This window comes from Mya arenaria, chromosome 6 (genome assembly GCF_026914265.1).
Source record: "Mya arenaria isolate MELC-2E11 chromosome 6, ASM2691426v1".
Lineage (NCBI taxonomy): Eukaryota > Metazoa > Mollusca > Bivalvia > Myida > Myidae > Mya > Mya arenaria.
The window spans coordinates 66054719-66080123 of NC_069127.1; the positions used below are offsets into that span (position 1 = coordinate 66054719).

A 25405-nucleotide genomic window follows, 5' to 3' on the forward strand; every position below is an offset into this window, starting at 1 on the left:
CGAATGCATTTTTATCCAGACACAAGCTATAAAGGTAACGCGCATGTGTTGTCAGTACTTACATAAAAAGCCCCTCGTACTTGAAGGTTTATTTTAAAATGCCACTGGCCAATCTATGTACGTAGGCCTCAGTTACACTATCAGTTTAGTTAGGCTTTGGAGCATAGTACACAGTCATAGTATATCCTCGGTTATAGCAACCCCTTAACTTGAGCTGCACCAGTGCTCCGTACTGTCACCCCCGCGCCCAATTTAACTTTCGACGTTGGCTTAGTTGGTAGCTCGCTGTCCTAATGACCCGACAGTCCATGCGAAAAATATTCCGAACAATGCACCAAATGGCCTTGTCCTCACGGGTTATTTTGATGGTATGAAACCGAAAGGGTTATTGATATGACAATCTTCTTCACAAAATCAATGGAAAATCAGTTAGAAATATTTGCCTATCATAAGTCCACAATTCCTTAGTGTGGTCATGAATTAACTAAAGTATTGAATTATAAAAGAAAATGGGCAAGTCTAGTGTTATATTCTCAAGAGTACTCTGATAAAATTGACACCAATACCACATGTATTTTATATTTATATTCAACACACAATTACCCTCACAAACAATGGCTATTGCATTGCTTACAACATGTTCATTTAAATACTTCGGAACATCATTCTGCTTGTTTTCAGACTTTCAAAAGTATTTCCATCATAGCCTAGATGACACATACAGTTTTGTAAGACTAGTGTCCCAGGGACAAGATATTGGCCGTTCAGGTTGGCTGAGTAACAAGACTTGTACCACCAGCCGCCTTTGTAGGATGCAGCACAGTTACTGGAAGCACTGTCCACATCGTGATCGTATGTGCTGAATCTAGACCCGTCCATGTAAGAGAGTTCGTATCTAGTTACATTAGACACTGAAACAAATGGTTATATCATCAATATATATATATATATAAAATACCAGACCGGAACATATTTCACCGAGTTATCACCAAGGCTACACTTCAATTACTTTAGGTGTTTACGAAGTGAAACATATTGCGATCTTATAATGAAACAAACTTTTTTTTTTATTTTTATCATATGCCTAAACAGTATAAAAGTTAATTTTATTTCTAACGCAATATAATACGCAGACGTTACGCCATTAATATTCTTTCACTACCGGAAAGCATATAATGAATCATTTTTGTAATATATTCAATAACTTTAAACACCAAGGACATGATACTATAATTAGAGTATGGTCTAAATAATGTTTTCCATTTCACGACATTTTTACTTTAAACGAAAGAACATGAAGCAACTGATACAAACAACTGATATATAGGGAATATTTTGTTAGTCGATTGATCGTGTTGTATCACTTCCAGTTGCTTGTGGAAGAATCCGTATCACACGCTACACGAAAGCAACTGGTCAAAATAATTAACATGTACAATACAATAGAAATGAAAGCTTTTGCATGCCAGTTTGGGGATTATAGGTAAACATAAGAAGGCCAGGCAGATAGGTTTGTGGCTTCTTGCTACATTGTTCATAGATATATACAAAACTAAACCAAAAGTGATCAATATCTTTTTCTAAATTGCTAATTATATAATAAGAATACATATTAAAAAGACAGTTTTTCAAATAGCTTTTTGCTGTTTATAATGTATATATCTTCATGCTGTTTGACCCGTTAGCATATTGGATGTTGTTGTTTTTTGTGTGTGTTTTCCTTTTTCTTTTTGATGATGTTCAAACAATCAGATAGCAATAAAAATAGAAAACCAGTAGACTCAGCCTTACTGAAATAAAATGGCCCTTGATTAAAATGAGACTCTGAAAAGGAATGACAGCTTTTACCAGGTATTGTTGAGAAGAGGGCAAAACAATTGGTTCATTTTCGAGATGTAAAAATGTTTACTTGTATCCAAATACAATGTGGAACAGTTCAAATACCGGTTGGGGCAACGAAAGAAGTTCATTCTTAAATATTTAAGAACTCACTCTAAGCTCCCTAGAAGCTAAATACTCCTGTGTGAATAAGGACATGTTTGTTCTGAACCGGGGAATGCTGTTACGGAAAGCTGTGAAAACAGAGGATTTTGAACCGCTACTTCCAAAGGGGCTTTAGGAATTAGCAATTTAGTGGCACCATGATATTCCATCAGCTGCACATCAAGGTATAGCTTGCGCCAAGGCGAAAACGAAGGAAATGTTCTTCTGGTTTTATTTGTGAAGATATGTAGAGCGATACGTTTTAACATGCAATACTTCCAGTATTAACAAGAAGAACCAGGTGGCGCCAATGGATAGCGTCCACATCGATGTTCTAGGCCCACTTCCTAAAACAGCTAAAGGCAATAAATCTTGTCTCATGATGTTTTACCAGTTTACGAAGTGAATTGAATGTGTCCCTTTGCCGTCTCAAAAGGCAGAAATAACACGTAAGCTGGGGTTGACGAGTTTTTCTCGCGTTTTGGATACTCATTTCAAATTTTTTCAGATCAAGGTCGTAATTTTGAAAGCAAGCTTTTTGCTGCTTTGTGCCAAATGTTGCAAAAACACAAAGCCAGGACTACACCGTACAAACAATCGGCTAACGGACAGGTCGAACGGTACAACAGATCGCTCGTGGATCCTGTCAGGTGTTTTCTTAACAAGTCACAGCATAAGGTGGACGAACATATCAAACAAATTGCTGGAGCAATTCGATCTTCCGTAAATCGAAGTTCAGGGTATACACCCTACATGATGATGTTAGGGAGGGAGGTTACAACCCCAGCTCAGCTGATGTTTCCACATGCAAGTAATAAGACAGATCTCAAAAATACGTGAGTCAGCTTCAGGGGGAAGTTGCAAAGAGCTCACAAAGTTACAAGAGACACACTTGATACGTCTTTGAAAAGGGCAAAGAAGTATGATGATTTGAAGGTGTTATTGAGACCTTACAAAGAAGGGGATTTAGTGTATCTGTTGGATAACGCAGTTGTGAAGGGCAAAGCAAGAAATTGAGCCCATAATGGAAAGGCTCTGCAGTCATTGTGAAGAAAATATCGGCGTATGTGTATCAGGTTAAGCTCAGAAATGCTGTGTTCGTCACAAATCACGACAGAATGATGCCATGTAGAGATAAGAACATCCCAGTCTGGATACAGAAATAGAAGGAAAATCGTCACTTACAATCACCTATCTCTATTGAAAACGCTGACCTCTATTGCATCTGTAGACAAACTTGGGAAGGAAGGTTCATGATCCAATGTGACTTCTGTCATGAATGGTTCCACGGTTCGTGTGTGAACATCACGTCTAGTGATGCTCTGAATATTGATTAATACAGGTGTTGTTCATGTCGAAAGTAATGTGTTGTTTTCTACTTTCTGAAATGGAGGATGGGAGCGTTATACGCCGGATCTGGATATATCTTGCTGAAGGAAAAGTATCCAGGCCAGCCAAAGAGTTCGCACAGAGATAGGACCTTAATCTAGTTCGACAGGAAGATTATAAGTATCTTCCATGGCCGAGAGTGTAAGATAGGTTCTTCACGATCCGAGCGTAGGATGTTTTGCGGAAACGAGGATTACCGAGTTTCCGCAAAACACCCTGCGCGAGGGTTAGGGTGAACTCACCTTACTCGAGCGGCTATGGTAGATGCTTTTTCTTCCACCTCAGTTAAACAGAATTAAGTAAATATGCATTTTTTGCTGGAACTCTTTCGCGCGTAGTGAAAATAAATGCGTATGGATATGCAATAATTCGTGGTTGTCATGGATATGCGCGCAGTGATTCAGATAATGTTAATAGTCAAATCGGTCTTTAAACAGAGAGTGAAGCATTATTTCCTGAAAGGTGCGTAAAAACTTTTTATGGTGACATTTGAAGCGAGAAATAATTAATAAGCATTCTTAATATTGCCACAAGACAAGGCATGATGCTACAGACGACAGTCCTCAACAAGGGAGGTAATTACAATGTGATGGCCATTAAAAAAGTTCCATACGGGTACTTGTTTTATCTTTGCCCATTGGCAAGATAAGAATTTCTAGCAGGTTTAAATTTTTGGATGTACTTATCTGAGGTGGGAGAAAAAGGAGTGTTGCTCGAAATGCTTTTAGAGACTTCTCGGGTTGCTCACATAGACAAGCATTATCTTAGTAGTCCCCCGATCGGCTCAATTCCAAATTGTATACCGTAGTTGATTATCGGAATATATTTTCCGCTTGCCTTCTATTAGACCAAGGAAAGAGCAGACATATGAACGGTTTATATGTCTGCTCTTTCCTTGGTCTAATAGAAGGCTTCCCGCTGGCGATCGCCATTGTCGCCATTTGCGACAAAACCGCAAAAGTGGCGACAACTTTTCAAATTTGGCGAATTTATGGAGACAACGACTTTTTAAAAAAAATATTTTCTTAAAAGGACGTAAGCAGAGCAAATGCGGCCTGCATGCTAATCGATTCTGTCACTGTCATAAATCAAGCGCATCTGCTGGTGAGACAACAAAATTAATTCGATAATTAGGGCAAGCAGTCACGGCTCAGTCAACACCTCGCTAATTATTGCAGATTTTTATTCCTTTCACGGATTAACAATGACATCCTTTAACTTTTATTTCTCTGATTAGCGAACAATTTTAAGATTTAGCTTTGTGCAGTTGTTGCGTAATTAACGTGTTAGTTTTAAAAATGCAAATCATAGAATTGTAGGTTGTCGGAAAGACACGGTTTTAAAAATGCAAATCATAGATTTTTAGGTTGTCGGAAAGAAACGTGATATGCAAATTTCGTAATGACGTTTACGCACTAAAAATAGATTTGCTTTCGGTTTTGTCGCAATTTCTAATTGCTATGTATGCAGCATTTAGAGGGTTAAATAGTGTCAAAAAGATAAACAGTCATTGGGTATGCTTACAAATAAATAGCACTTCATCCCATTTGATAATGCTTCCAATAAGTTGGCTGGAGTAAAGAGTAGACACAATTTTATTAGGACAGTATGGCCTTAGTTTGACAATGTATATTTCTTTGAGTTTCCATTTATTTTAAATTTATCTCAAAATTTCATAATCATATTCTTTAATTCTAGGACACTATTGTATGCAGGCATTAGACTGAAATCAACATATTGATGTATATCATTTTTATGTCACATTGTTTTGCAATATTTCATTATTTTATTTTTTATTTTAATATAAACTTGTCCATATATTTTGTCAATAGAATAACAATTTGCTCATATCTTGTGCTTCATGTACAACAACATTATATCATGTTCTGCACGACAATGTGCTAATTAAATGGAATTTAAGGCTCTAAAAATGCTTAAACCCCATGAGCTTCAGGGGTTTTCGCCCCCTCTGAACCCCCACAAGGGCGCTGCCCTGGACCCGTAAGGGGCCTTTTGCGGCCCCCTTACCCCCCCCCCCCTCGAAAAAGTGGCGAACCCTGTGAACCTGAAAAATCAGTAACTGTTGCTCGTCTGCAGGATAATCCTGATCTAGAGAGACTGGTAAGAGATGATGTGGTTGAGAGCATTTTGCCAGAAGAGCTACTATTCACGAGGGTCTTCACTCTTAGTTATCCCAGAGAGCCAGAGAAAGTAGCAGTCACCGAGACCGACTTTAGCAATCGCGCCCATGCAAATAGATTCGCGACTGAAACAGGACGATAGCAGTTATGTACCTGTTGTCCAACCACAGGAAACAGATATTCATGTACCAGTAGTTTAACAACACGACATTAAAAATAACACAGATGTTCCCTTGAATCAATCTAAAAAAAAAAGGATTCGAAAGGAGTTTTTTTACTCAGCTGATAAAGCCTACAAAGGCAAAAGTCGAGAAAACCAAACAAAGGGAAATGTTCAAAATAATCTTATTCTAGGGCGGAAGACATAGGAGTTTATTTCTCCAGAGATGAAGAAAGGGTAGCTTCTTATTCCCGGTCTAACGACAAGGGAGTTTGTTACTCCATGAATGAAGGCTATGAGTTTCTTACTCCCGGGGTAAAGACGAGGGAGTATCTTGCTCCCGTGAAGATAAAAATGGAGTTTCTTACTCCCGAGAAGATAATAGGAGAGTTTCTATCTCCCGAGAAGAAAACAAGAAAGTTTCTAACTCCCGACGGAAAACCGTGGAGATTTTTACTACAGAGATGACGATAGGAGGGTATATGGCCACAACAAAGATGACACATTCAGAAGTATAAGGTCTCGAGAAGAACGTTCAGTATCCACTCGTAGGTCAAACAAAAGACGAGGGTCTCAATCCTGGAACATGAAGGTAAACGAAAGATTGATCCTTAAGGTTAAGTCTATCAACTATCCGATCTGGGGAAGCTCAGAAGCAAGCTGTACAAGTATTTAACTCTAGCCAGAGACAGCGTTTTGTTTTGTTCCGTGGTGTTTGGAATCTAACTCATATATTAAAGCTCACGCTTTCAAATATTATATCCCCGGTCTGTTAGATGAACGTTTACCAGCGGACGATGAATAGGTGCTGATGTTAAGAAAGCAGGCACTTAGCAGATAAGAACTTGTGCTCCGGGCAGACCAGGGTCATGGAGGGAACTGCTGGAGTATGTTCAGATTCAGCGGTTACTATCATACGCAGACAACAAGTCAATTACACCAGTGCATGAAGAACATAAATGGGCTTTTTGCCGATATGTGGGTTACGATTAACCATCTCCATCTCGATCGTCTGTTGAAGCGTATGGATTTTCCAAATGATGCTACTTTGCAAACAGTATATGAGCTGACACCTGTAGATGATCGAGAGAAGGTAGCGGCTCAAGGCTGTTGTGCATGCTACTGTGATCCTGAAACTTGACCAACCAATCGGGCGATTAGTGATCTTAGTGATCTTCCAGAAGAAATGGCAGTTGCTGTTCGTTTTCCTCCATGCCACGCGATATCCACGATGACCAAAGACTCGCATAAACTGCGGCGGCTGAAACATATGGTATCTTTAGATAGAGTTGTTGCGGTGGGGGAGATCGGAATCGATAACAATGTACCATATGATTGGTGGCACTTTCATTTGGAGGTTTTGCAGTCTATTCTTCCTATGGTACTTGAACGTCACACTGTCATTTTTCACTGCCGAGGAATGGAAGGTGATAACGCTACAGAAGCGTACATGTTGCTTTTACAAATGGCTAAGCTATACCTGCGAAAAGAAAAACGAGTGTACCTACACTGTTTTAATGGTAATCTGTATGTTTTTCGGCAGTGGTGAACAGCATTTTCAAGTTGCTTTTTTAGTTTTACTCGTATAGTGAGCTCGTTCAACAACTATCAAGTAGAGGCTTTGCAAGATGTTCTAGAAAATAAACTGTGGATTGAGACAATTACGCCCTATTTCGCTGCAAGAGGACGTAGCTGGTATCCCCCAAACACCATTTATGGGATTGGGGAACGAGGCGCATACCACCGAGGAGTGGAAATTGTGAAAATGTTGTCCATAACTCGAGGGTACGCCTGCAAACTGTATTTTAAGAGGGGAATAATGGAGAGAGACGTAATTTGTACATACTGGGATTTTTATCGCTTATCGTATAAGGATACATTGGACGAGTTATAAGAGTAAAGATGTAAAAGCGGCATTTTGTAATGCCATTACTGAGATTCTTCTAGTTACGGAAAGCTTATGCTATATTTCGCCAGAAAACATAAAGACAACTTATGCTGTGTTTGAGAAGATGTAAAAGTAGCATTTTGTGATGCCATTACAGAGAGTCTTCAAGTAACATATAGCTTATGCTATGTTTTATGTGTTGTTTCATAGGACAACATGAATGGACAGATAATGCTACATTCGTTTTAAGACAGCTTATGCTGTATTCGTTTTAAGACAACTTATGCTGTATTCGTTTTAAAGACAGCTTTTGCTATATTCGCTTAGAGACAGCTTATGCTTTATCGTTGGAAGTCAGCTTACGTTGTATTCACTTAAAGACCGCTTACGCTGTATTCTGTCCAAAGATGGCATGTCGTGATATTTTCTGGATCGAGTAAATGAAAGTTTATCAGCAAGATGAACTTTTCCTTTTTCACCTAAAGCTTATTCGATTATGTTCGGGAAAGTGTTGTAGCGTGTGATACAAAACTGTTGACTGCTACTTTCCGGGCTTGCAGGATGTTCAAGGAAAGACGAGGACGGTCATCTTGGATGAAAGTTTAGGTTTGACAGATTAAAACCGTTGAGAGTTATTCGACTATCCTTATAGAAATGTTTGAGGTTTATGAGTGTGATATCATTTAAATAACATACTAGTACCTTCTTAATATTGAAACACATTATTTCTCCGGACCTGTGGTTTGCGATACTGGATTGCATTTGAGTGGAGATGTCATCCGATCGAGCCATTACTGCCAACGTTTAAACATTTCTTTACTTTATTAAGAATTGCTGTCATGTACAACTTAACAATAAAAATTCTATTTCAACGATTTGTTTGTATTATAAGTAAACCCAGTCAATCTAAAAATAGAATCTGAATGGCGGAAATTACCAAACATGTACGATTAAAAAAGTAGTCCCGGTCTAGCCGGAGCCGAAAACAACAGTGTGTGATACGGATTTTTTGTCCTTTTGTTCATTTGTATTTTTAGTTGAAAAAAATACTGTATTTTTGAAGGAATATAAGTATATTTATATCTGGGGTCAAATACTAGGTATCTGGGGTTTGCAAAATTGGCAAAAATATCGTCAAATGAAAAAGCCGGCTTAAATGCGGCGTTGCCTTGTTATAGATACATCACATTGGCTTTGGGGATTACATACGCATTATTGTCGTCTTATTATTACATACGCCACATTGGCGTCGTATTATTACATACGTCGCAATGGCGTCTTATTTTTACATACGCCGCATTGGCGTCTTATTATTACATACGCATAATTGTCGTCTTATTATTACATACGCCACATTGGCGTCTTATTATTACATACGCCGCATTGGCGTCTTATTTTTACATGCGCCGCATTGTCGTCTTATTATTACATACGCATAATTGTTGTCTTATTATTACATACGCCACATTGGCGTCTTATTATTACATACGCCACATTGGCGTTTTATTATTACATACGCCGCATTGGCGTCTTATTTTTACATACGCCGCATTGGCGTCTTATCATTACATATACCGCATTGTCGTCTTATTTTACATACGCCACATTGGCGTCATATCATTACATATACCGCATTGTCGTCTTATTTGTACATACGCCGAATTGTCGTCTTATCATTACATACGCCACATTGGCGTCTTATTATTACATACGCCACACTGTCGTCTTATTATTACATACGCCGCCTTGTGGTCTTATATTACATAGGCCGCATTGGCGTATTATATTTACATACGCCGTGTTGTCGTCTTATTATTACATACGCCGCATTGGCATCTTATTATTTCATACGCCGCATTGTCGTCTTATGTTTACATACGCCGCATTGGCGTCTTTTCATTACATACGCCGCATTGTCGTCTTATTATTACATACGCCACATTGTCTTCTTATTTTTACATACGCCACATTGGCGATTTTTTTTATTACATACGCCGCATTGCTGTCGTATAATTACATACGCCGCATTGCTGTCTTTTTTACATACGCCGCATTGTGGTCTTATTATTACATACGCCGCATTGGCGTATTATATTTACATACGCCGCGTTGTCGTCTTATTATTACATACGCCACATTGGCATCTTATTATTACATACGCCGCATTGGCGTCTTATTTTTACATACGCCGCATTGGCGTATTATATTTACATACGCCGTGTTGTCGTCTTATTATTACATACGCCGCATTGGCATCTTATTATTACATACGCCGCATTGTCGTCTTATGTTTACATACGCCGCATTGGCGTCTTTTCATTACATACGCCGCATTGTCGTCTTATTATTACATACGCCACATTGTCGTCTTATTTTTACATACGCCACATTGGCGATTTTTTTATTACATACGCCGCATTGCTGTCGTATAATTACATACGCCGCATTGGTGTCTTTTTTACATACGCCGCATTGTGGTCTTATTATTACATACGCCGCATTGGCGTATTATATTTACATACGCCGCGTTGTCGTCTTATTATTACATACGCCACATTGGCTTCTTATTATTACATACGCCGCATTGGCGTCTTATTTTTACATACGCCGCATTGTCAACTTACTTTTGCATACGCCACATTGTCGTTTATTATTACATACGCCGCATTGTCAACTTACTTTTGCATACGCCACATTGGCGTTTTATTATTACATACGACGCATTGGCGTCTTTTTATTACATAGGCAAACCCTATATATTTCCATTGTCCAAAAGCGTCCGATCATGACTGTTGACACTGGGTGAATAAGCTTCTCGGGACCGCTTTCATTGGGTTTAAAGAAAGTCTCTGCCATATCCTACATGCATTTCTGTTACGCAGTTAACTATTAACGAAACAACAACAACAGTTCATATTTGTCAAAAGTCCATGTGATTCTCAAAAAGGGCGATACAAGATGCAAATATTGATTTACTGTACTCAGCATATGTAAAGAAAAGGTCGTTGATTTCATAAGAACTTATCTGCACTCATTCTCGTCTCTAAACAATAATATCCTATATCTATTAATGATATTCTTGGTATATTTTCGCTCTTTTCATTGGACAAAACGTCACATGGCCAACTACAGAAAGTGATATATACTGATTAAAATGATATTCAACGACAAAGCGCTTAACGGGATGTGACGTTATTCCCGTTTAAAATATTATAGAATAATTCAAGGGACATACAAGTAGTGTCTGCGACTGAATGACCGGTTTTTCGCACGTACACATGTTAACCTTTCTTAAACAACTTACTTCCATGAGACCTAACTCTGTTGCTGAGATGAACTGTGTAATCAGGTCCTGCTGCTACGCTAAATGGACGATAAACGTCGTACGCCCTCCTGCCGTTAGCTGCTTCAATGTCGACACGTATTTCCTTGATTTCTACCCCAGTAGTCAGCTCATTTAGCAGTTTTAAACCTGGGAGCAAGAAACACATTAAAATATATATCTTGCTTCCATAGCCAAATAACCAAGTGTTTGCAGACTTTAAGAGTATTTCGCAGTTTATAGTACGCATATAATTTCATAATTCATGACTTACCTAACCAAAATTCACCATGGATTGTTCCGAAACCTGCTTCGTAGTCTGCAAATGGTCTGTAGAAATTCACAGAACCATTGAATCTATTCTGGAATACCTAAAAATACGTTCTAAAGTATTAGTTGTTGGATTTAAAATTCTGCTTCAATACCACAGCATGATCTGTTTATCTTAATTAAATCATACTCGTTCAAACAACAATTGCTTCATTCCGTTTAATTTTGAAATGTTCATAATTAGCTACAATTTTGAAATCGGTGTTGATATAGTTGTTGCTGTCTTTACTATTATTGAATTTAATATTATTCATTATCAAAGATACAAGGGGGGTGGCGTTAGTGGTCAAGTGGTAAATGTTAATGCATCTCGTACAAGAGATCGCGAGTTTTCATGGCACCTCTAAATGCACATTAATACTGATATCTACCTTAAATTTCCCAACAATGGGTAATCGATTCAGTATCTTATATATCTAAATATGGTGAGAGTAGTATAACTTTTGGACTCTCATTCAAGAGGTCGAAGGTTCTTATGGGTTTCGAAATGGACTTAAGTACAGATATGTACCTAACCTTTATCTAGAAGCAAGACAGAACATAAACTATTCTGTATAATATTATTATACTCACAGTCCACCCACCTCCTTCCGTCTCAAGGTCACAGAACACCTCAATTCTCCTGTCACTAATAGGACTATATACCGAGTACACTCCTGATGAGTTGCCGATGCCGTACCGCATAATATCATAGCAAGTACGAGGTTCTGTTGAGAAAACGAATAGTTTTAATGACATATGATTCAATATTTTCGAACCAAGACACGTTGCAGTTTGTAGTTTTAAAAAAGAACGTATTTATGGAAAAACAACACTTGTTCTGTAAATAAAACGTTTTGTTTACTCCTTAGTTACACTATTTTACTTCAAGGTTAACTACTATATGTACCTGCACATTGGAATGCGTTGCAAACTTTAGATTCGATATCGCTGCCAACACATTCATAGCCTTGATGGGCGAGCGTGGAGTTCCCACAAGTCCGATGTCGATGTATCACGCCAATGCCACATGTTACTGTACAGGAGGCCCAGTCGTCCCATGCTGACCATGTTCCGTCTTAAATAAGTACTTCTATCAAATCACAGTATGTAGTTTAGTATTTCAAGACACGCACTTTAAGACACTTATGAACCCATCAATAAGGAAATTTGGTATCTGAAATGTTCTTAACGCAATTTCAACGAACAACAATAAGTTTTATTGAAATAGGCAAGTGTTTCTGCTCATGTGTAAACTGTTAAAATTCGACAGTCGCCCTATGAAAAATCGTGTCTATTTCAGAAGTAATTGAGTTGTACTGTTTGCGTTCAATATCCACTCCACAAGACAAGACAAATAAAGCCACCTTTGCAAGTAGTATCCATGCATATCCTATGCTCATTTGCGTCACCGAAGCAATGGTCTCCGAACCTCTGTGGTTTTGGGTTGGTGCACGTCCTATCTCTGTGGGCCATTCCAATACCACAGGTCCTTGCGCAGCTGCCCCAGGCATTCCAATCACTCCATCCACCATGAACTTAATTTGAAAAAAAGTGAAGAACATATTTACTGGTGATCAATATCAATATTTGTCAGTTATACAAAAACAGTCAATATTAACGACTACAACACGAATGAAATGATCATTTAATAAAAACATGCAGTGAAAACTGGTACATAGTCCTATTTTAGTATGCAGTGATGTTCAAACTCAGTAGGTGTCGAAAATGATATAGAAAGAAATCGTACTGGGACACGGTTCAAGCGTGCAATGTTTACTCTGGAGATGTTCCCCTGTGCAGTTAGCTCCGCCATGATTAGGTGCTGGATTGGAACATGTTCGAACACGTGTCATGTTGCCATGGTCACAAGTGACACCACATGCCGACCATGACGTCCAGTCGGACCACTTCCCGTCAACTTAAAAGGGTAAGGGTTTTGAACTTATATGTCTCACTTACATGGGTATGCTTTAAGCAGCACTTCCGATTATTAGTATATTTGATTAAATCTATGAATAAAGAAATAGCAGATTGAATAAGTCCTCTTGAAATCACCGCATTATCCTACTACCTGATAACACAAATATGTCAAAACAAGTGATGGTTTTGTTCTAAAGTGTTTAAACAACCCTTACCAATAACAATACTCGTCCAAGATTCGTTCCAATATTATAAATTTACGCCGCTATTATAACATTTGGTTGGGTGTTTAACATCTAACACTCTAGTTGATCTGTTTACAATGGTCTATTGCATATGATTTCAAACTGCAGACAGAGTAGCCAGGTTCAATCCTGTTTCTTGCAGTAAACTTCTTTGTTTTCTTTCAATTTTATTATTATATTTTATATCATGATATTTGAAAAATTTATTTCATGTCTCAATCACCTTAATTTGTTGTTGATTTTTTGTTCAATTGAGCCGTATCGGGCGGTTTGGGGCCTTCGGAAATAGATTTGCTTTTCATGTTTTGTGAGATATTCCATTTAAATGACATCTCCGAAATACTCAATCGGCTCATTTAAACAGGACACGACGAGGAAAAAAGTTTCTATGGATACACGAGTGAAGTAAGTGTCATAATTCGTTAAGACAATGATTCTCAGGAAGTAAAAAAGACATTAAAACACATTGAAAAGTCATTATATTTGGCATTTTATATGAAAGAATATTGCACAAGAAATAATTATATCCAAAGACCCAATATCGCGCGATGTGGCTTATATTTACGTTTCTACATAATATTTTTTAAATACAAGTTTTTGTGTTTCCATCGTGTCATACATCCTTTGTACCAGTGTCAATTGATAAATCATAATGATACAAGTGAAAAAACATAACTAGATGTTCTATCTCTTAGACCAAAAACCACGGGTAGTAGAAACAATTTCAGTTTTTTAATTGTAAACGTGAAACGAAATCACAGTTGTATATTCAAAGATGCATTAAAAACTTTATGAAACTTATAAAAGATACAAATATTCAGAACCGTCTTCTTACCAACGTCGCAAAGTCCACAGAACTTTGGACACACTTGTTTGGCGTGACTGATGTCTTTACATACGCCAAACAATGTATTGGCACGTGGGCAGTCAAACAGTTCGTCATCTTTGCATACTGCGGCTGTTATATACAAGACAATGTCAGTAGTTATACAATAAAAAGTTTAGACAACAGGTAAAAGCCAGGTTGCAGAATAGTTAATGATACCCCTGTAAAGAGAATAAAGTTGATAAATAATACGTCAATGTTCTTACAATATGCCTTCACAGAGGTTACGAAGATGCTTGATTTAAACATATTTTATTGCCTTTTTTCTTTCAACATGATCGTTATTTACAACATTGATATAGAGTTTACAAAAAGCAAATGGATTGGACACAAGTTCTAACAACATTAGTAACGTCTACCCCATGAGATGCTAAATTGGTCGACACAAATCAGAAACTGAGTACACACGATAACTACAGTCCTATGTCGACAGACGAAAAGCCTTGAGCGCAGTATGACCCCTATAAGACATGCTTTAACAACGAAATTCTACACCTCGTGAGAAATGTTATAAGAAACAGTCTGTGTTTGACTGAAAAATGGCAATGGCAATTGGATCTAAAAGTAAAACACAATCTCAGCTGTTGTGTTTATCGTTTCATGTACACACAATTAAATGCAGTTTTAGTAAACCATTTTGAGTGTTGAGGTAAAATTGTGATCAATATAGTTTCTTGATTACTGATATATGACGTTTAGAGTATTCTGCAAACAACGAAACAAACAATATACGTGGTTGGTAGGAGCACAAAAAGGAGTTGCATCGATGTTGGCCACAACACTCGCGACACTGTCCGTCAGAACTGGCAGAACACAACTGATAAAACGGAAACATTGAAAAGTATGTAAACAGAAGTTGAAAAAAGATGAATAACTTTCACAAAGTATCAGTCCACTACAGCATAGTATTCATTTTAGAAGGACGTTGCGTAAACAGATATTAAATGTTAAGAACATATCTATTTTCCCTTGGGTACAACGTATAGTACACTAAACGTCGTTTATTATTCATTATTTAGTTGAACTTTATAACACTTGCCGCATCGTCTTTGCAGGACAAAACGTAAGAAATCCCATCCTGAGTGTTTACTGTTTCCGTGGCACAGGACTAAAACGGAATGGAATAGAACATAGTTGAGCACAAATTAGGCGAATTCGGTCTGCAAACATTAAAATTGAACAGCATACTGGCAAAGCACATAAGCTTTACACAGCTTTTGAAATGTCAAATCTAGAAGTACGACGCCACTATGAGCCGTTTCAACCCAATACATGTAGTATGTTTTCACTTGGGTAATGGCTTAAAGCGAATAACAAATTTGTCATTGTCATGGTCATTCAAAAAAGAATACAGGGACAAGCCTTATAACCAAATAGTTAACGATCACTCCGTTCAGTTTTTAAGCGGTGCACCTCTTCATTTTGGTTAACTACTGGCACAGTTGGACTTTTGAACCAAATGAAAGGTCATTGTTTTCACTGTATAGGGGCACTTCTACATTTTGGTAGACTATTAACACAGTTGGACTTCTGACCCAAATAGTAGGTCATAGTTTCCACTGTATAAGTGCACATCTTTATTTTAGCTGACAACTGGCACAGTTGGACTTCTGACCCAAATGGTAGGTCATAGTTTCCACTGTATAAGTGTACCTCTTCATTTTAGCTGACTACTGTCACAGTTGGACTTCTGACCCAAATGGTAGGTCATAGTTTCCACTGTATAAGTGCACCTCTTTATTTTAGCTGACTACTGGCACAGTTGAACTTCTGACCCAAATGGTAGGTCAAAGTTTCCACTGTATAAGTGCACCTCTTTATTTTAGCTGACTACTGGCACAGTTGGACTTCTGACCCAAATGGTAGGTCATTGTTTCCACTGTATAAGTGCACCTCTTTATTTTAGCTGACTACTGGCACAGTTGGACTTCTGACCCAAATGGTAGGTCATAGTTTCCACTATATAAGTGCACCTCTTTATTTTAGCTGACTTCTGGCACAGTTGGACTTCTGACCCAAATGGTAGGTCATTGTTTCCACTATATAAGTGCACCTCTTTATTTTAGCTGATTACTGGCACAGTTAGACTTCTGACACAAATGGTAGGTCATAGTTTCCACTGTATAAGTGCACCTCTTTATTTAGCTGACTACTGGCACAGTTGGACTTTTGACCCAAATGGTAGGTCATAGTTTCCACTATATAAGTGCACCTCTTTATTTTAGCTGACTACTGGCACAGTTGGACTTCTGACCCAAATGGTAGGTCATAGTTTCCACTGTATAAGTGCACCTTTATTTTAGCTGACTACTAGCACAGTTGGACTTCTGACCCAAATGGTAGGTCAAAGTTTCCACTGTAGTGGCGCATCTCTTTATTTTGATTAACTACTGGCACAATTGAATATTTGACCTAGATTGACACTGTATATCTAATAGTCACTTAATATACCAAAGACAGATAGCTCACCTTTATGCACTAAAATTATACTAACCTGTCCTGTTGTCCGTCTTTGCTTAGCTTTTAAACTCTTTTGATTTAAATAACATTTAGTGTTTACTAAAATACACCGTATTAAATTATTCATTAGTTTTCCAGTTATCCCAGGAATTACTTATACCGATATTTTAACATTTATGTAATGTGTTGGTTGTCTTTTGGCGTGTTTACGTCTCTCGTTTGTAGTTTGTTAAGCCTTGATCTGAGTGCCTTTAAACAGGTTTTTAGTTAAAAGTAAGGCTACTGGGCTTGTCCCTGTTGTTTTGAGTGCTGTATTGTTTCTTTTTATTAAATAATATTTATTTGGTTACCTGGTTTTCAGTACATATCTTAGTTGTGTTGCATGCATTCACTTCGGCCACATTATTACACACATAGCACTCCAGCGATTCTGAAATGTAAAACAAATGGTTATACGTATTGGCTTGTCCATATTGTTTCAACTGCATTGCATTCATATGCACTAAATTACATGCAGCGAAGGAACAAAACTATTACACAAATAACATTAGCTTATTTTAAAGTCAATCTATTTCCCTAGTGGATATTGCCTCGCAATCATTAGAGATTGATGTGTATTTACCGAGACAAGGCGATTACCCCAACATATATCAACGGCGATAGTTTGATTACTTTTGAAAGTTGGGCAATGTCATTCGGAACTCCTCGGCCATTTTCGATCGAAAACAACCCCGGATGTATGCCGGAACATCAGCAGAATAAGTTCGTAAAACTTTTTTATAATGCCTTTTAAATATTTTTGGTGTTTGAATGTGTATTTTTATATCAAAGTTTAAATTGATTGCCAGTGAGTTTATTGTTGCATAAATAATTTAGATTTCCTGGAGTAAAGTCTTAATTTTAAACTGCTTAATTGAAATTATTACGCAATCTATTTGCAACGTAGTTAAATATAAATAATTCTGAAATGGTAAATCGTCCATCTAAATCCGAGGTTGTTTTCGCCGGAAAAAAGGCTGAGGGGCTTCAAATGGTGCAAGGTTTGTTGTTATGTAGCGTTGTCGCCCTTTTAACATGATCTTGGTTAATCTAGTTGTTTTTCCCCCTGTAGTTTCAATTGTATTATCAAAACGAACATTAAGAAAGATTATTCCGCCCAAAACAATCAAAACAAATTTCTAACCAAGCAGAAACCCTGAAGCACCAACGAACACACAACTAAACGCCACTGAAAAACAAATTGTGTTCTCATTAGCCTTTGAACTTTATTACTTTCATAGCGGCGAAACGTCATGATTAAATAATCAAGAGTGTATTATGTATAATTAGTAATACCACGAGCGTGTAAATAACGCAAGAAAGCTATTGAAAACTCAAACAATATAGTTCAATGTGGGATTGAAATGTTACAGAAACAAACAATAAACAGCTTTTGTATTTGTACTCACCAAATTTGAACATCGTTCCAACGTTTCTGTAGTTACGCATCCTGAAGATGAGCAATGCGATCAAATAAATAGCGTACTTAATGCATGCCCGATGCAAGTTGGCCTACATAAGAACTAATCAACTGATAAGGCAGTTACGTCTTTGAAGTACTTGCCATTGTCAGACATATTAAAGCGACAATCGGAACTCCTCGGCCATTTTCCATCGAAAACAACCTCGGATGTATGCCGGTACATCAGAGGAAGTAGTTCGTAAAATTTTAAATAATAGTATTATTTAATTGTTGTGCTTTAACGTGTGTTTATTATATCTAAGTTTATACTGATTGCGAGTGAAGCGTGTAATTGCATCACTAATTAAGATTCCCAAGAGAAATGTCATTAAGTTTAACTGATAAATTTAAATCTACTTGCAGCGCAGTTAATTGAAAATATTTCTGATCGGTAAACCGTCCATATACATCCGTAGTTGTTTTCGATGACAAATGGCCGAAGAGTTCCGAATGATCAAAGCGACACTCTCGGCTAGTTTATATTCACGGACAACACCTGGTTGAATTAAAGGAACACTATATGTGTTGATGAAAATATGATCTTTTTTCTCATTTTAATGCATGTTTATATTTAACGTGGCCACGCATATCCCAGTAAGCGGCCACAAAATATCGGTAATATTTTATCTGTAATCATGAATAATGTAAAACACAAAAAAAATATTTGAATAATATCAACCTAAAGTTTGCACCTAAAGCCTGAGGCAAAAGAAATAATGTTGTGAAGTATCTTCACTTTACCTAAAAAACAATTATTTTCGTGTTGAAAATGTTCTCTTCAATATTGACAAAGTCCGATATGTGGCCAAACTTAGTGAGTTGGTAGATAAATGTTTAACATCATTATTTAATTCTACCAGAATAGAAATATAACCTATTCATGTTCAATTTACTGGTCACTGTTCATTTGTGGACATTAATTCATTCAGCCTAACGGCAAGAATACTGCTGAGAATGCTCGGAACAAGCTCAGGTTTGTGCCAATTCAACCATAATAGAACTATAAAGGGACTGTACATCAGATTGGCATCATTTTTTCTGTAATGAATCTCAGGACAATTATTTAATAAAATGTTTTACTCGTTGATATCATAATGGTAAAAAAAACATACAAGAATTAAATTAAAAAAAATGTGTCGAAGTCCGGGTTCGTACCGGTGTCGCCAAAATTGCAGTCTAGCGTTGTTTTCACTAAGCTACGAAGGCTTAATCTATGTGGGTGATATAATTAAGCTATAAACCTTACTCGGTAATATCATGTGATAACATCGACTAGCCAATCACGCATGAGGAATGAATTCTACTAGGTAGACATACCCAGTAATCTTTTTTAATGGAAAAATACGAAAACACTGCGAAAAATAAATTAATTGTAAACTATGTGGTACTTCAGTTAGTAAGTTTCAATGCATTGTACACGTCGATACCAAAATTATGTCAGTTCTCGACAATTTTCATTATTTTTTTCCCTATTTCATCATACGGAGTACAGTCCCTTTAACGTTCTTTAACAAAACATTAAGCAAGAATGTCTTTGAAGGTCGTATAAAGGCGACATAAAAAGCTCGTAAACAGTTAAGCGTTAATTGACCTTATTGTAAATAATTGACATTAATTTTGTGTCAATAAAGGGAGGTTCATGTTTGCTTATGGTGTTTAATGTGGGGGTGCTATTAGTGGACTCATTACCAATTAAGGGGCTATTGTTTTTCTCAGTTTGTGTTCTCTGTTATTCCAATCAGCCGTCGACGAAATTAGGCACATAATTTTAAACCATAAAGGATGCAAACTATTTTTGAGCAGTAAAGTATCCAATCAAATTACTGCTCAACGAAATTCGATGCAGAATAAACCCTATATAGTTTTGGCAATTTTACGTTCTTTAATATCAAATAATATTTTCCTACTGATAGTGAAAGTGTGATTATACTATAAGGATACCAGGGGTGAATGTCAAGAAAATATGGGTAAGTTATAAATGTAAGATTAGTTTACATACAGTCATGAACAAATCAAATGAAAAACCTTGTGCGGTATTCCTTCCTTTTTACCACTCGATAACCACATGTATTTTGTGTATGAATGAACATTTGAAAGCTCGGATAAATATTGTCTTCTTCATTGAAAGATCGAATAATTGATTGATGGTTGATGTTTAAACTAGCAATTGAATAATAGAGCAGTTGATCTTTAAAAAATGATTGATTGAGAAAAAAAACAAACAACTAATGGTTGATTGAATTAATCAATTAATGAATGGTTTAAATAGGCGAGTTATTGATAAGATAATGCCTCATTCGTTGTATGATTGATTCCATTAATTACGCAATTATTAAATAAATTATTGATTGAATGAATCTGTTTTATATCAACTGGATTGTTTTGTTGAATTGTGTAGACGAACATTCCTCCCACCTCAGATAAGTAGATCCAATAATTTAACCATGCTAGAAATTCTTATCTTGCCCACGGGCGAAGATAAAATGCCCGTATTGAACTCCTTTTGAATGTTCGCCGCATTGTAATTACCTCCCTTGCTGAAAACTGTCGTCTGTAGCATCATGGAAACCTTGTCTTGTTGCAATATTTAGAAAGCTAATTAACTATTTCTCGCTTCAAATGTCACCATAAAACAGCGTTCACGCACCTTTCAAGAAATAATGCTTCACTCTCCTATTACTATTTAAATTTCAATCAATATTAGCAACATTTTAGAATTTTTATATGTATAAGTGGCTTTTTTTGTTTACTAATAATGCATAGAAATAAAAACTGAACTGAAACTTTCACTTTCGGTCAATGGCCGCATAGACAAAGCGAAGAAGAATATATACATATATAGAAGACGATAACCTGTAGACTTTGATAGACTGTGATATTGTCTACATATAGTGAACATTTAGGCCTCCATGACTTTTTGAACCAGTGAGCTTCCCAGAAAACCACTTATGGTCATTTATGACTAAAACAAAAGCCAAGGTCAAACGTTGGTCAAGCGTTGGTTTCATAAATACCAACTGATTAAAAAGCATTATAAATTGGACAAATAAAATTATTATAATCATTATCTGCCAATAATATTTTACCACCCAAAGTTATTGTATGGACTACTTGCTAAATAATTACTAGTAGCTAATGCTATATAATTACTTGAAAAGGCAAATGTATCATTTCAAAGCGTTATAAAACCCATTTTGAATATATATAGACGCAAAATGTGGTCACTATTAAATAAAGTTTACTTTATTTAGCTAAGGAGAAGTTTGCGATAACAACAGTATATATACATAATTCACGTTAACAGCAGCATTTCTTGAAAATTCAATATCCATTGCTCGAACTAAAAGACAATTTACAAACAATTCGTTTTAAGTCACGAAAAAAACTTTTTAAAGGCATAAATAATCTTCTTAAATATTACCCATAACTAAGAAATGCATACGAAACAAAGAATCACGGCGCACACAGCGTTGCATCGTTCTACAAAATACCGTTAAAATATAAGCAAATATTTCACACGTGTAGAAGCAGAAAACAACTTAGTCTTTTGTAGGCTTAGAAATATTTTCATATCTTTTCTGTCAAAAAAGTTATTTAGAAATTAACGCCATTTTCTTGTTTGTTTACATCGGTTTTGACCCGTGGCGACCCATTTATGAACCCTTAGAAGTCACTTGTTTCCTCACCCTGATCTCTAGCATGCGTAATTACGGAATTATCTAAATCTTGACTGGTACCTTGCGTTCTCACCGATACAATTCAGCGGTGTCGGGTCAAATGGGCCTTGTTATCATTTAGGCCCACCTTTGGCACTAAATGTTTTCATCAATTACATAAACAATAATTCTCAATATGCCCGTTTATTCTCACATGCGTGTTACTACGAAGTTCTCATTTTCAATGAACTGCGAAATATTATTACCGTTTCTTTCATGCTTTACGATGAAATATGGGGTTTAAACAGTGAAATAACAACAGTGAAAATATCAATTTGATATCTTCACTGCAAAATAAGGAGTGAAAATATCAACTTTCAGAACTACTTTTAAAATCCTTTTTAGTTACTTGCCTTTATCAAAACAGAACACTGAACCAGTAAATGTTGTCAAAAAACGTTTCAAAATTAAAGAAATATTTTAAAAATCTAAATAAATATATATTTGGAAATTAACAACTTACCGTTTATTACCGGTTTTCCCGTTTTTCAAACATTTTCCTGATCTTTGAAGCTGAATGTTCGAACATTTGCTTTCATACCAAACAAATTACAGACAAAAACAACTGTTCGAAAATAAATAGAATTTTATATCATCATTCAAATGTATTTTTAACTGTTTGCCGTTGTAGTACGTAAAATGAGCTTCCTGGAAAATTCACAACAATTTACAGATAATCCGATATTTTTACCCCACCCACACCTCAAACTTTGTCAACAAATTAGCGTGGCATTCACTCTTTATCTGGAAAACAAACCTGATTTCAAGCGAAACAGACTGGCCTCTGACAGTAAAATTAATTAACTATGAAACACATGCAGTCTTAAACTAAGAAGAATGTTTAAAATCCAATGAGTATCCGCATTTGTTTTGCTAACAAAACCTTCCAAATTTTCATTCATTAAATAGCGGCGTAGTAAATTGGTTATGTATTCATGCCCAAATTAAAATAAAAGTGTTTTTTATTATTTTTTGGAACATATGTGCACTTATAAAACTTCATTGTTTACTGTTCATAAAAGCTTTGCGCTAAAAAACGAGCGAATAATAAGCTATAAGAATAAATAGCAGATAACTATTTCCCAGCAAACCGAAATACAATTAGAAGATGAAGAAGAAGAATGTTTATTCAAGGAAATATAACACACAATATATATTTGGAATAGGCCAACATGACCCGTGATTAAATCAGTCATAGAATATGTAATGGTTTACCTATATAAATACAAATAGCGAACATGTAAACTATAAAACAAGTATGTTTGTATCAAATAAATAAATAAATAGCAACTGCATCTAATGAGTTCGACACATATCATTAATAATAAATAAATGAATTAAACTCTAAAATAGTACATTTGTATAATATTATTAACAGCCGTATTTATAGAATTTGATAACTTTCGAATTACGTCCCATTCACTATAGTCTAAATTTGAAATCGAAAAAGCGAAAGTAGACTATTACAGGACTCGATAAAATAGCTTATTTTGTCGGCATTGAAGTTTTGCCTTTCTCAGATAAAAATTCGTTTTCCAAATATTTTTCTATAATTTAAATAATATTACAGTGTATGATTTATCCTTTCATATAAATTTCTGGTTATGTACTACACGTTAAGAGTGTAGCACGCTGAGTTCGACGTCAGTATAATGGAGATGCGCCGTAAATTGTACGACGGAGCGAAATGCGATTTGCGGCTATATTTATACTTGACAAAGCTAACACGAGAATCCTGGTCGCAAAAATTAAAAAAAAATTACCGTCAAATAACAATTATATTTAAATTTGAATTACTCTATCCACATTTCAGAATTTGTTATAAAAACGACATCACCCTAGACAAGATACATTTATTTTTTAACATTTTGGTAATAATTTGATATCAGAGTAACAAAAAATACATTTGGTTTCAGAAACAATACATTATTAACATCATCAACCAATAGTATCAAACTGTTCTGAAATTATCATATGGTATTACAATTTTAACACACTGTTTTGACGCAAGAAAATGGAACCTTGACGAACCTAGCAAAATAATCAACAAGTTCTAGAAATACTCATGACCTGTTCTTTATTAATAATAAACTTTAACATTTTTATAACAGCAAGCAAAAAAATCAGAATGTTTTACCGTCTCGTTTAAAAAAATATGGGTTTGAAATTCCCAACCACCTATTTCAGCCGTGACTGCAAGTAAGAAAATCTTAAGAAGCTAATACTCATGTGTAAAAAATGAAATTTATTACTTTTTAATGAAAATACTGTAAACACTTCTGTCAAAAATGTTGGGTAATGAAAAAAATGCTTCTGGATCGATTCGAACCGCTACCATGGAACGCTCAATAGATTTGTGGTGCTGTGCTTAATAACATAGCCTAACTCATTAAAATTGAAGAGTTTCAGTTGAAAGTTTTCATTAGGGGTGTGCTACCTTAAGGATGAAGAAACTAATCCTATGCATTAAGTGTTATAACTGTATTTCCTCCAAAACTGGAGAGAACAGTGGTATACCAAATGGTGGTATGATAAGAGACACTATATCAGGTTAAATGTTAAGCTAGCAAATTGTATTCAAACTCTTCTAATAGTATAAAGAAAATGTTAGTACATAGGATGGGTTCGTTAATATATACTTTTGACGCTTTGCGGACACTGAACTTTTTTCTTTCTTTTTTTTTCGAATACCAACATGATGAACTTGAAAATTAAAAAATGATGTATCATACACGTCCGTTCTTGTTGACATCCTGAACTCTGGCTGTGTACACACTCATAACTTGGAAAAGCCACTGTGTTCTTGATTTCCACATTAATTTGTTCGTCTGAGATCCTGTACTTTTCCTAAGTCTTTGAGCTATTGAAACGCCCAGTAATGAGCATCATGGGTATTCTCTTGTAGCATGGAGTTCCTTTGAATCATTGGCGCTTCCGGAATTGTTTCATTTGTTCAGGTCAATCTGGAACCGGTCACATGCACATCAACGTATGGTTTGTTCAATAATACAATGAATAAATACAGGGACAAGCTCAGAAGTCGAAAATTTAAAAAAAATCCCTGTTTAAGGGCACAAGGCAACGGCTCAAACGACAATGCACGATAGACACAAACATATTTGCACCACATACACAAACACACACACACCAAATACAAACCAGCAGTATTTACCTCATGTAAATACTTTGTACAGGTATCATACAGAACTGCCGAAGGATTCGCGAGAAAGCTAAACGTATTTCAAATGTACCTCTCCACTTCCTTAACAAAACATAGTGCTGTAAATACCACACACATCTCTTGACGATGCTAATATTTTGCCTCTAAACGTGCTTATCATAAATCGCTAGTAGTTTTCGTCGTTGTAAATATACAACAAAGCTCGTTAAATGCTTCTTCTTTTGAAAGCGATGTTATAGTTAGATGGCATGAAGTAAAAAAGTAAAATCTTTATGATTAAGAATGGGTGGAGTGACCTTCT

The 25405-nt window shown here is 36.2% G+C and overlaps 1 protein-coding gene across 1 annotated transcript; it reads right to left on the reverse strand.

The window, feature by feature from the left end:
* Positions 1–610: 610 nt before the first annotated feature.
* LOC128237976 (microfibril-associated glycoprotein 4-like) lies at positions 611–15077 on the reverse strand. Its single transcript, XM_052953551.1, has 9 exons — positions 14979–15077; positions 14196–14318; positions 12943–13113; positions 12560–12730; positions 12103–12270; positions 11787–11920; positions 11158–11254; positions 10866–11033; positions 611–911 (listed from the first exon to the last, which is right to left on the reverse strand). Exons 3-9 carry the CDS (start codon positions 13046–13048, stop codon positions 646–648), a joined length of 1110 nt encoding a protein of 369 aa, XP_052809511.1. The 5' UTR covers positions 13049–13113; positions 14196–14318; positions 14979–15077; the 3' UTR covers positions 611–645.
* Positions 15078–25405: the final 10328 nt, after the last annotated feature.

Excerpts from the sequence above, each read along its gene's own strand:
- LOC128237976 (XM_052953551.1), bottom strand. The coding sequence starts at position 13,048 with ATGACACGTGTTCGAACATGTTCCAATCCAGCACCTAATCATGGCGGA. Across the intron at positions 11,921-12,102 it reads CAACGCATTCCAATGTGCAG|AACCTCGTACTTGCTATGAT; the intron begins GTACATATAGTA and ends TTTTCTCAACAG. Across the intron at positions 11,255-11,786 it reads CGGAAGGAGGTGGGTGGACT|GTATTCCAGAATAGATTCAA; the intron begins GTGAGTATAATA and ends ACGTATTTTTAG.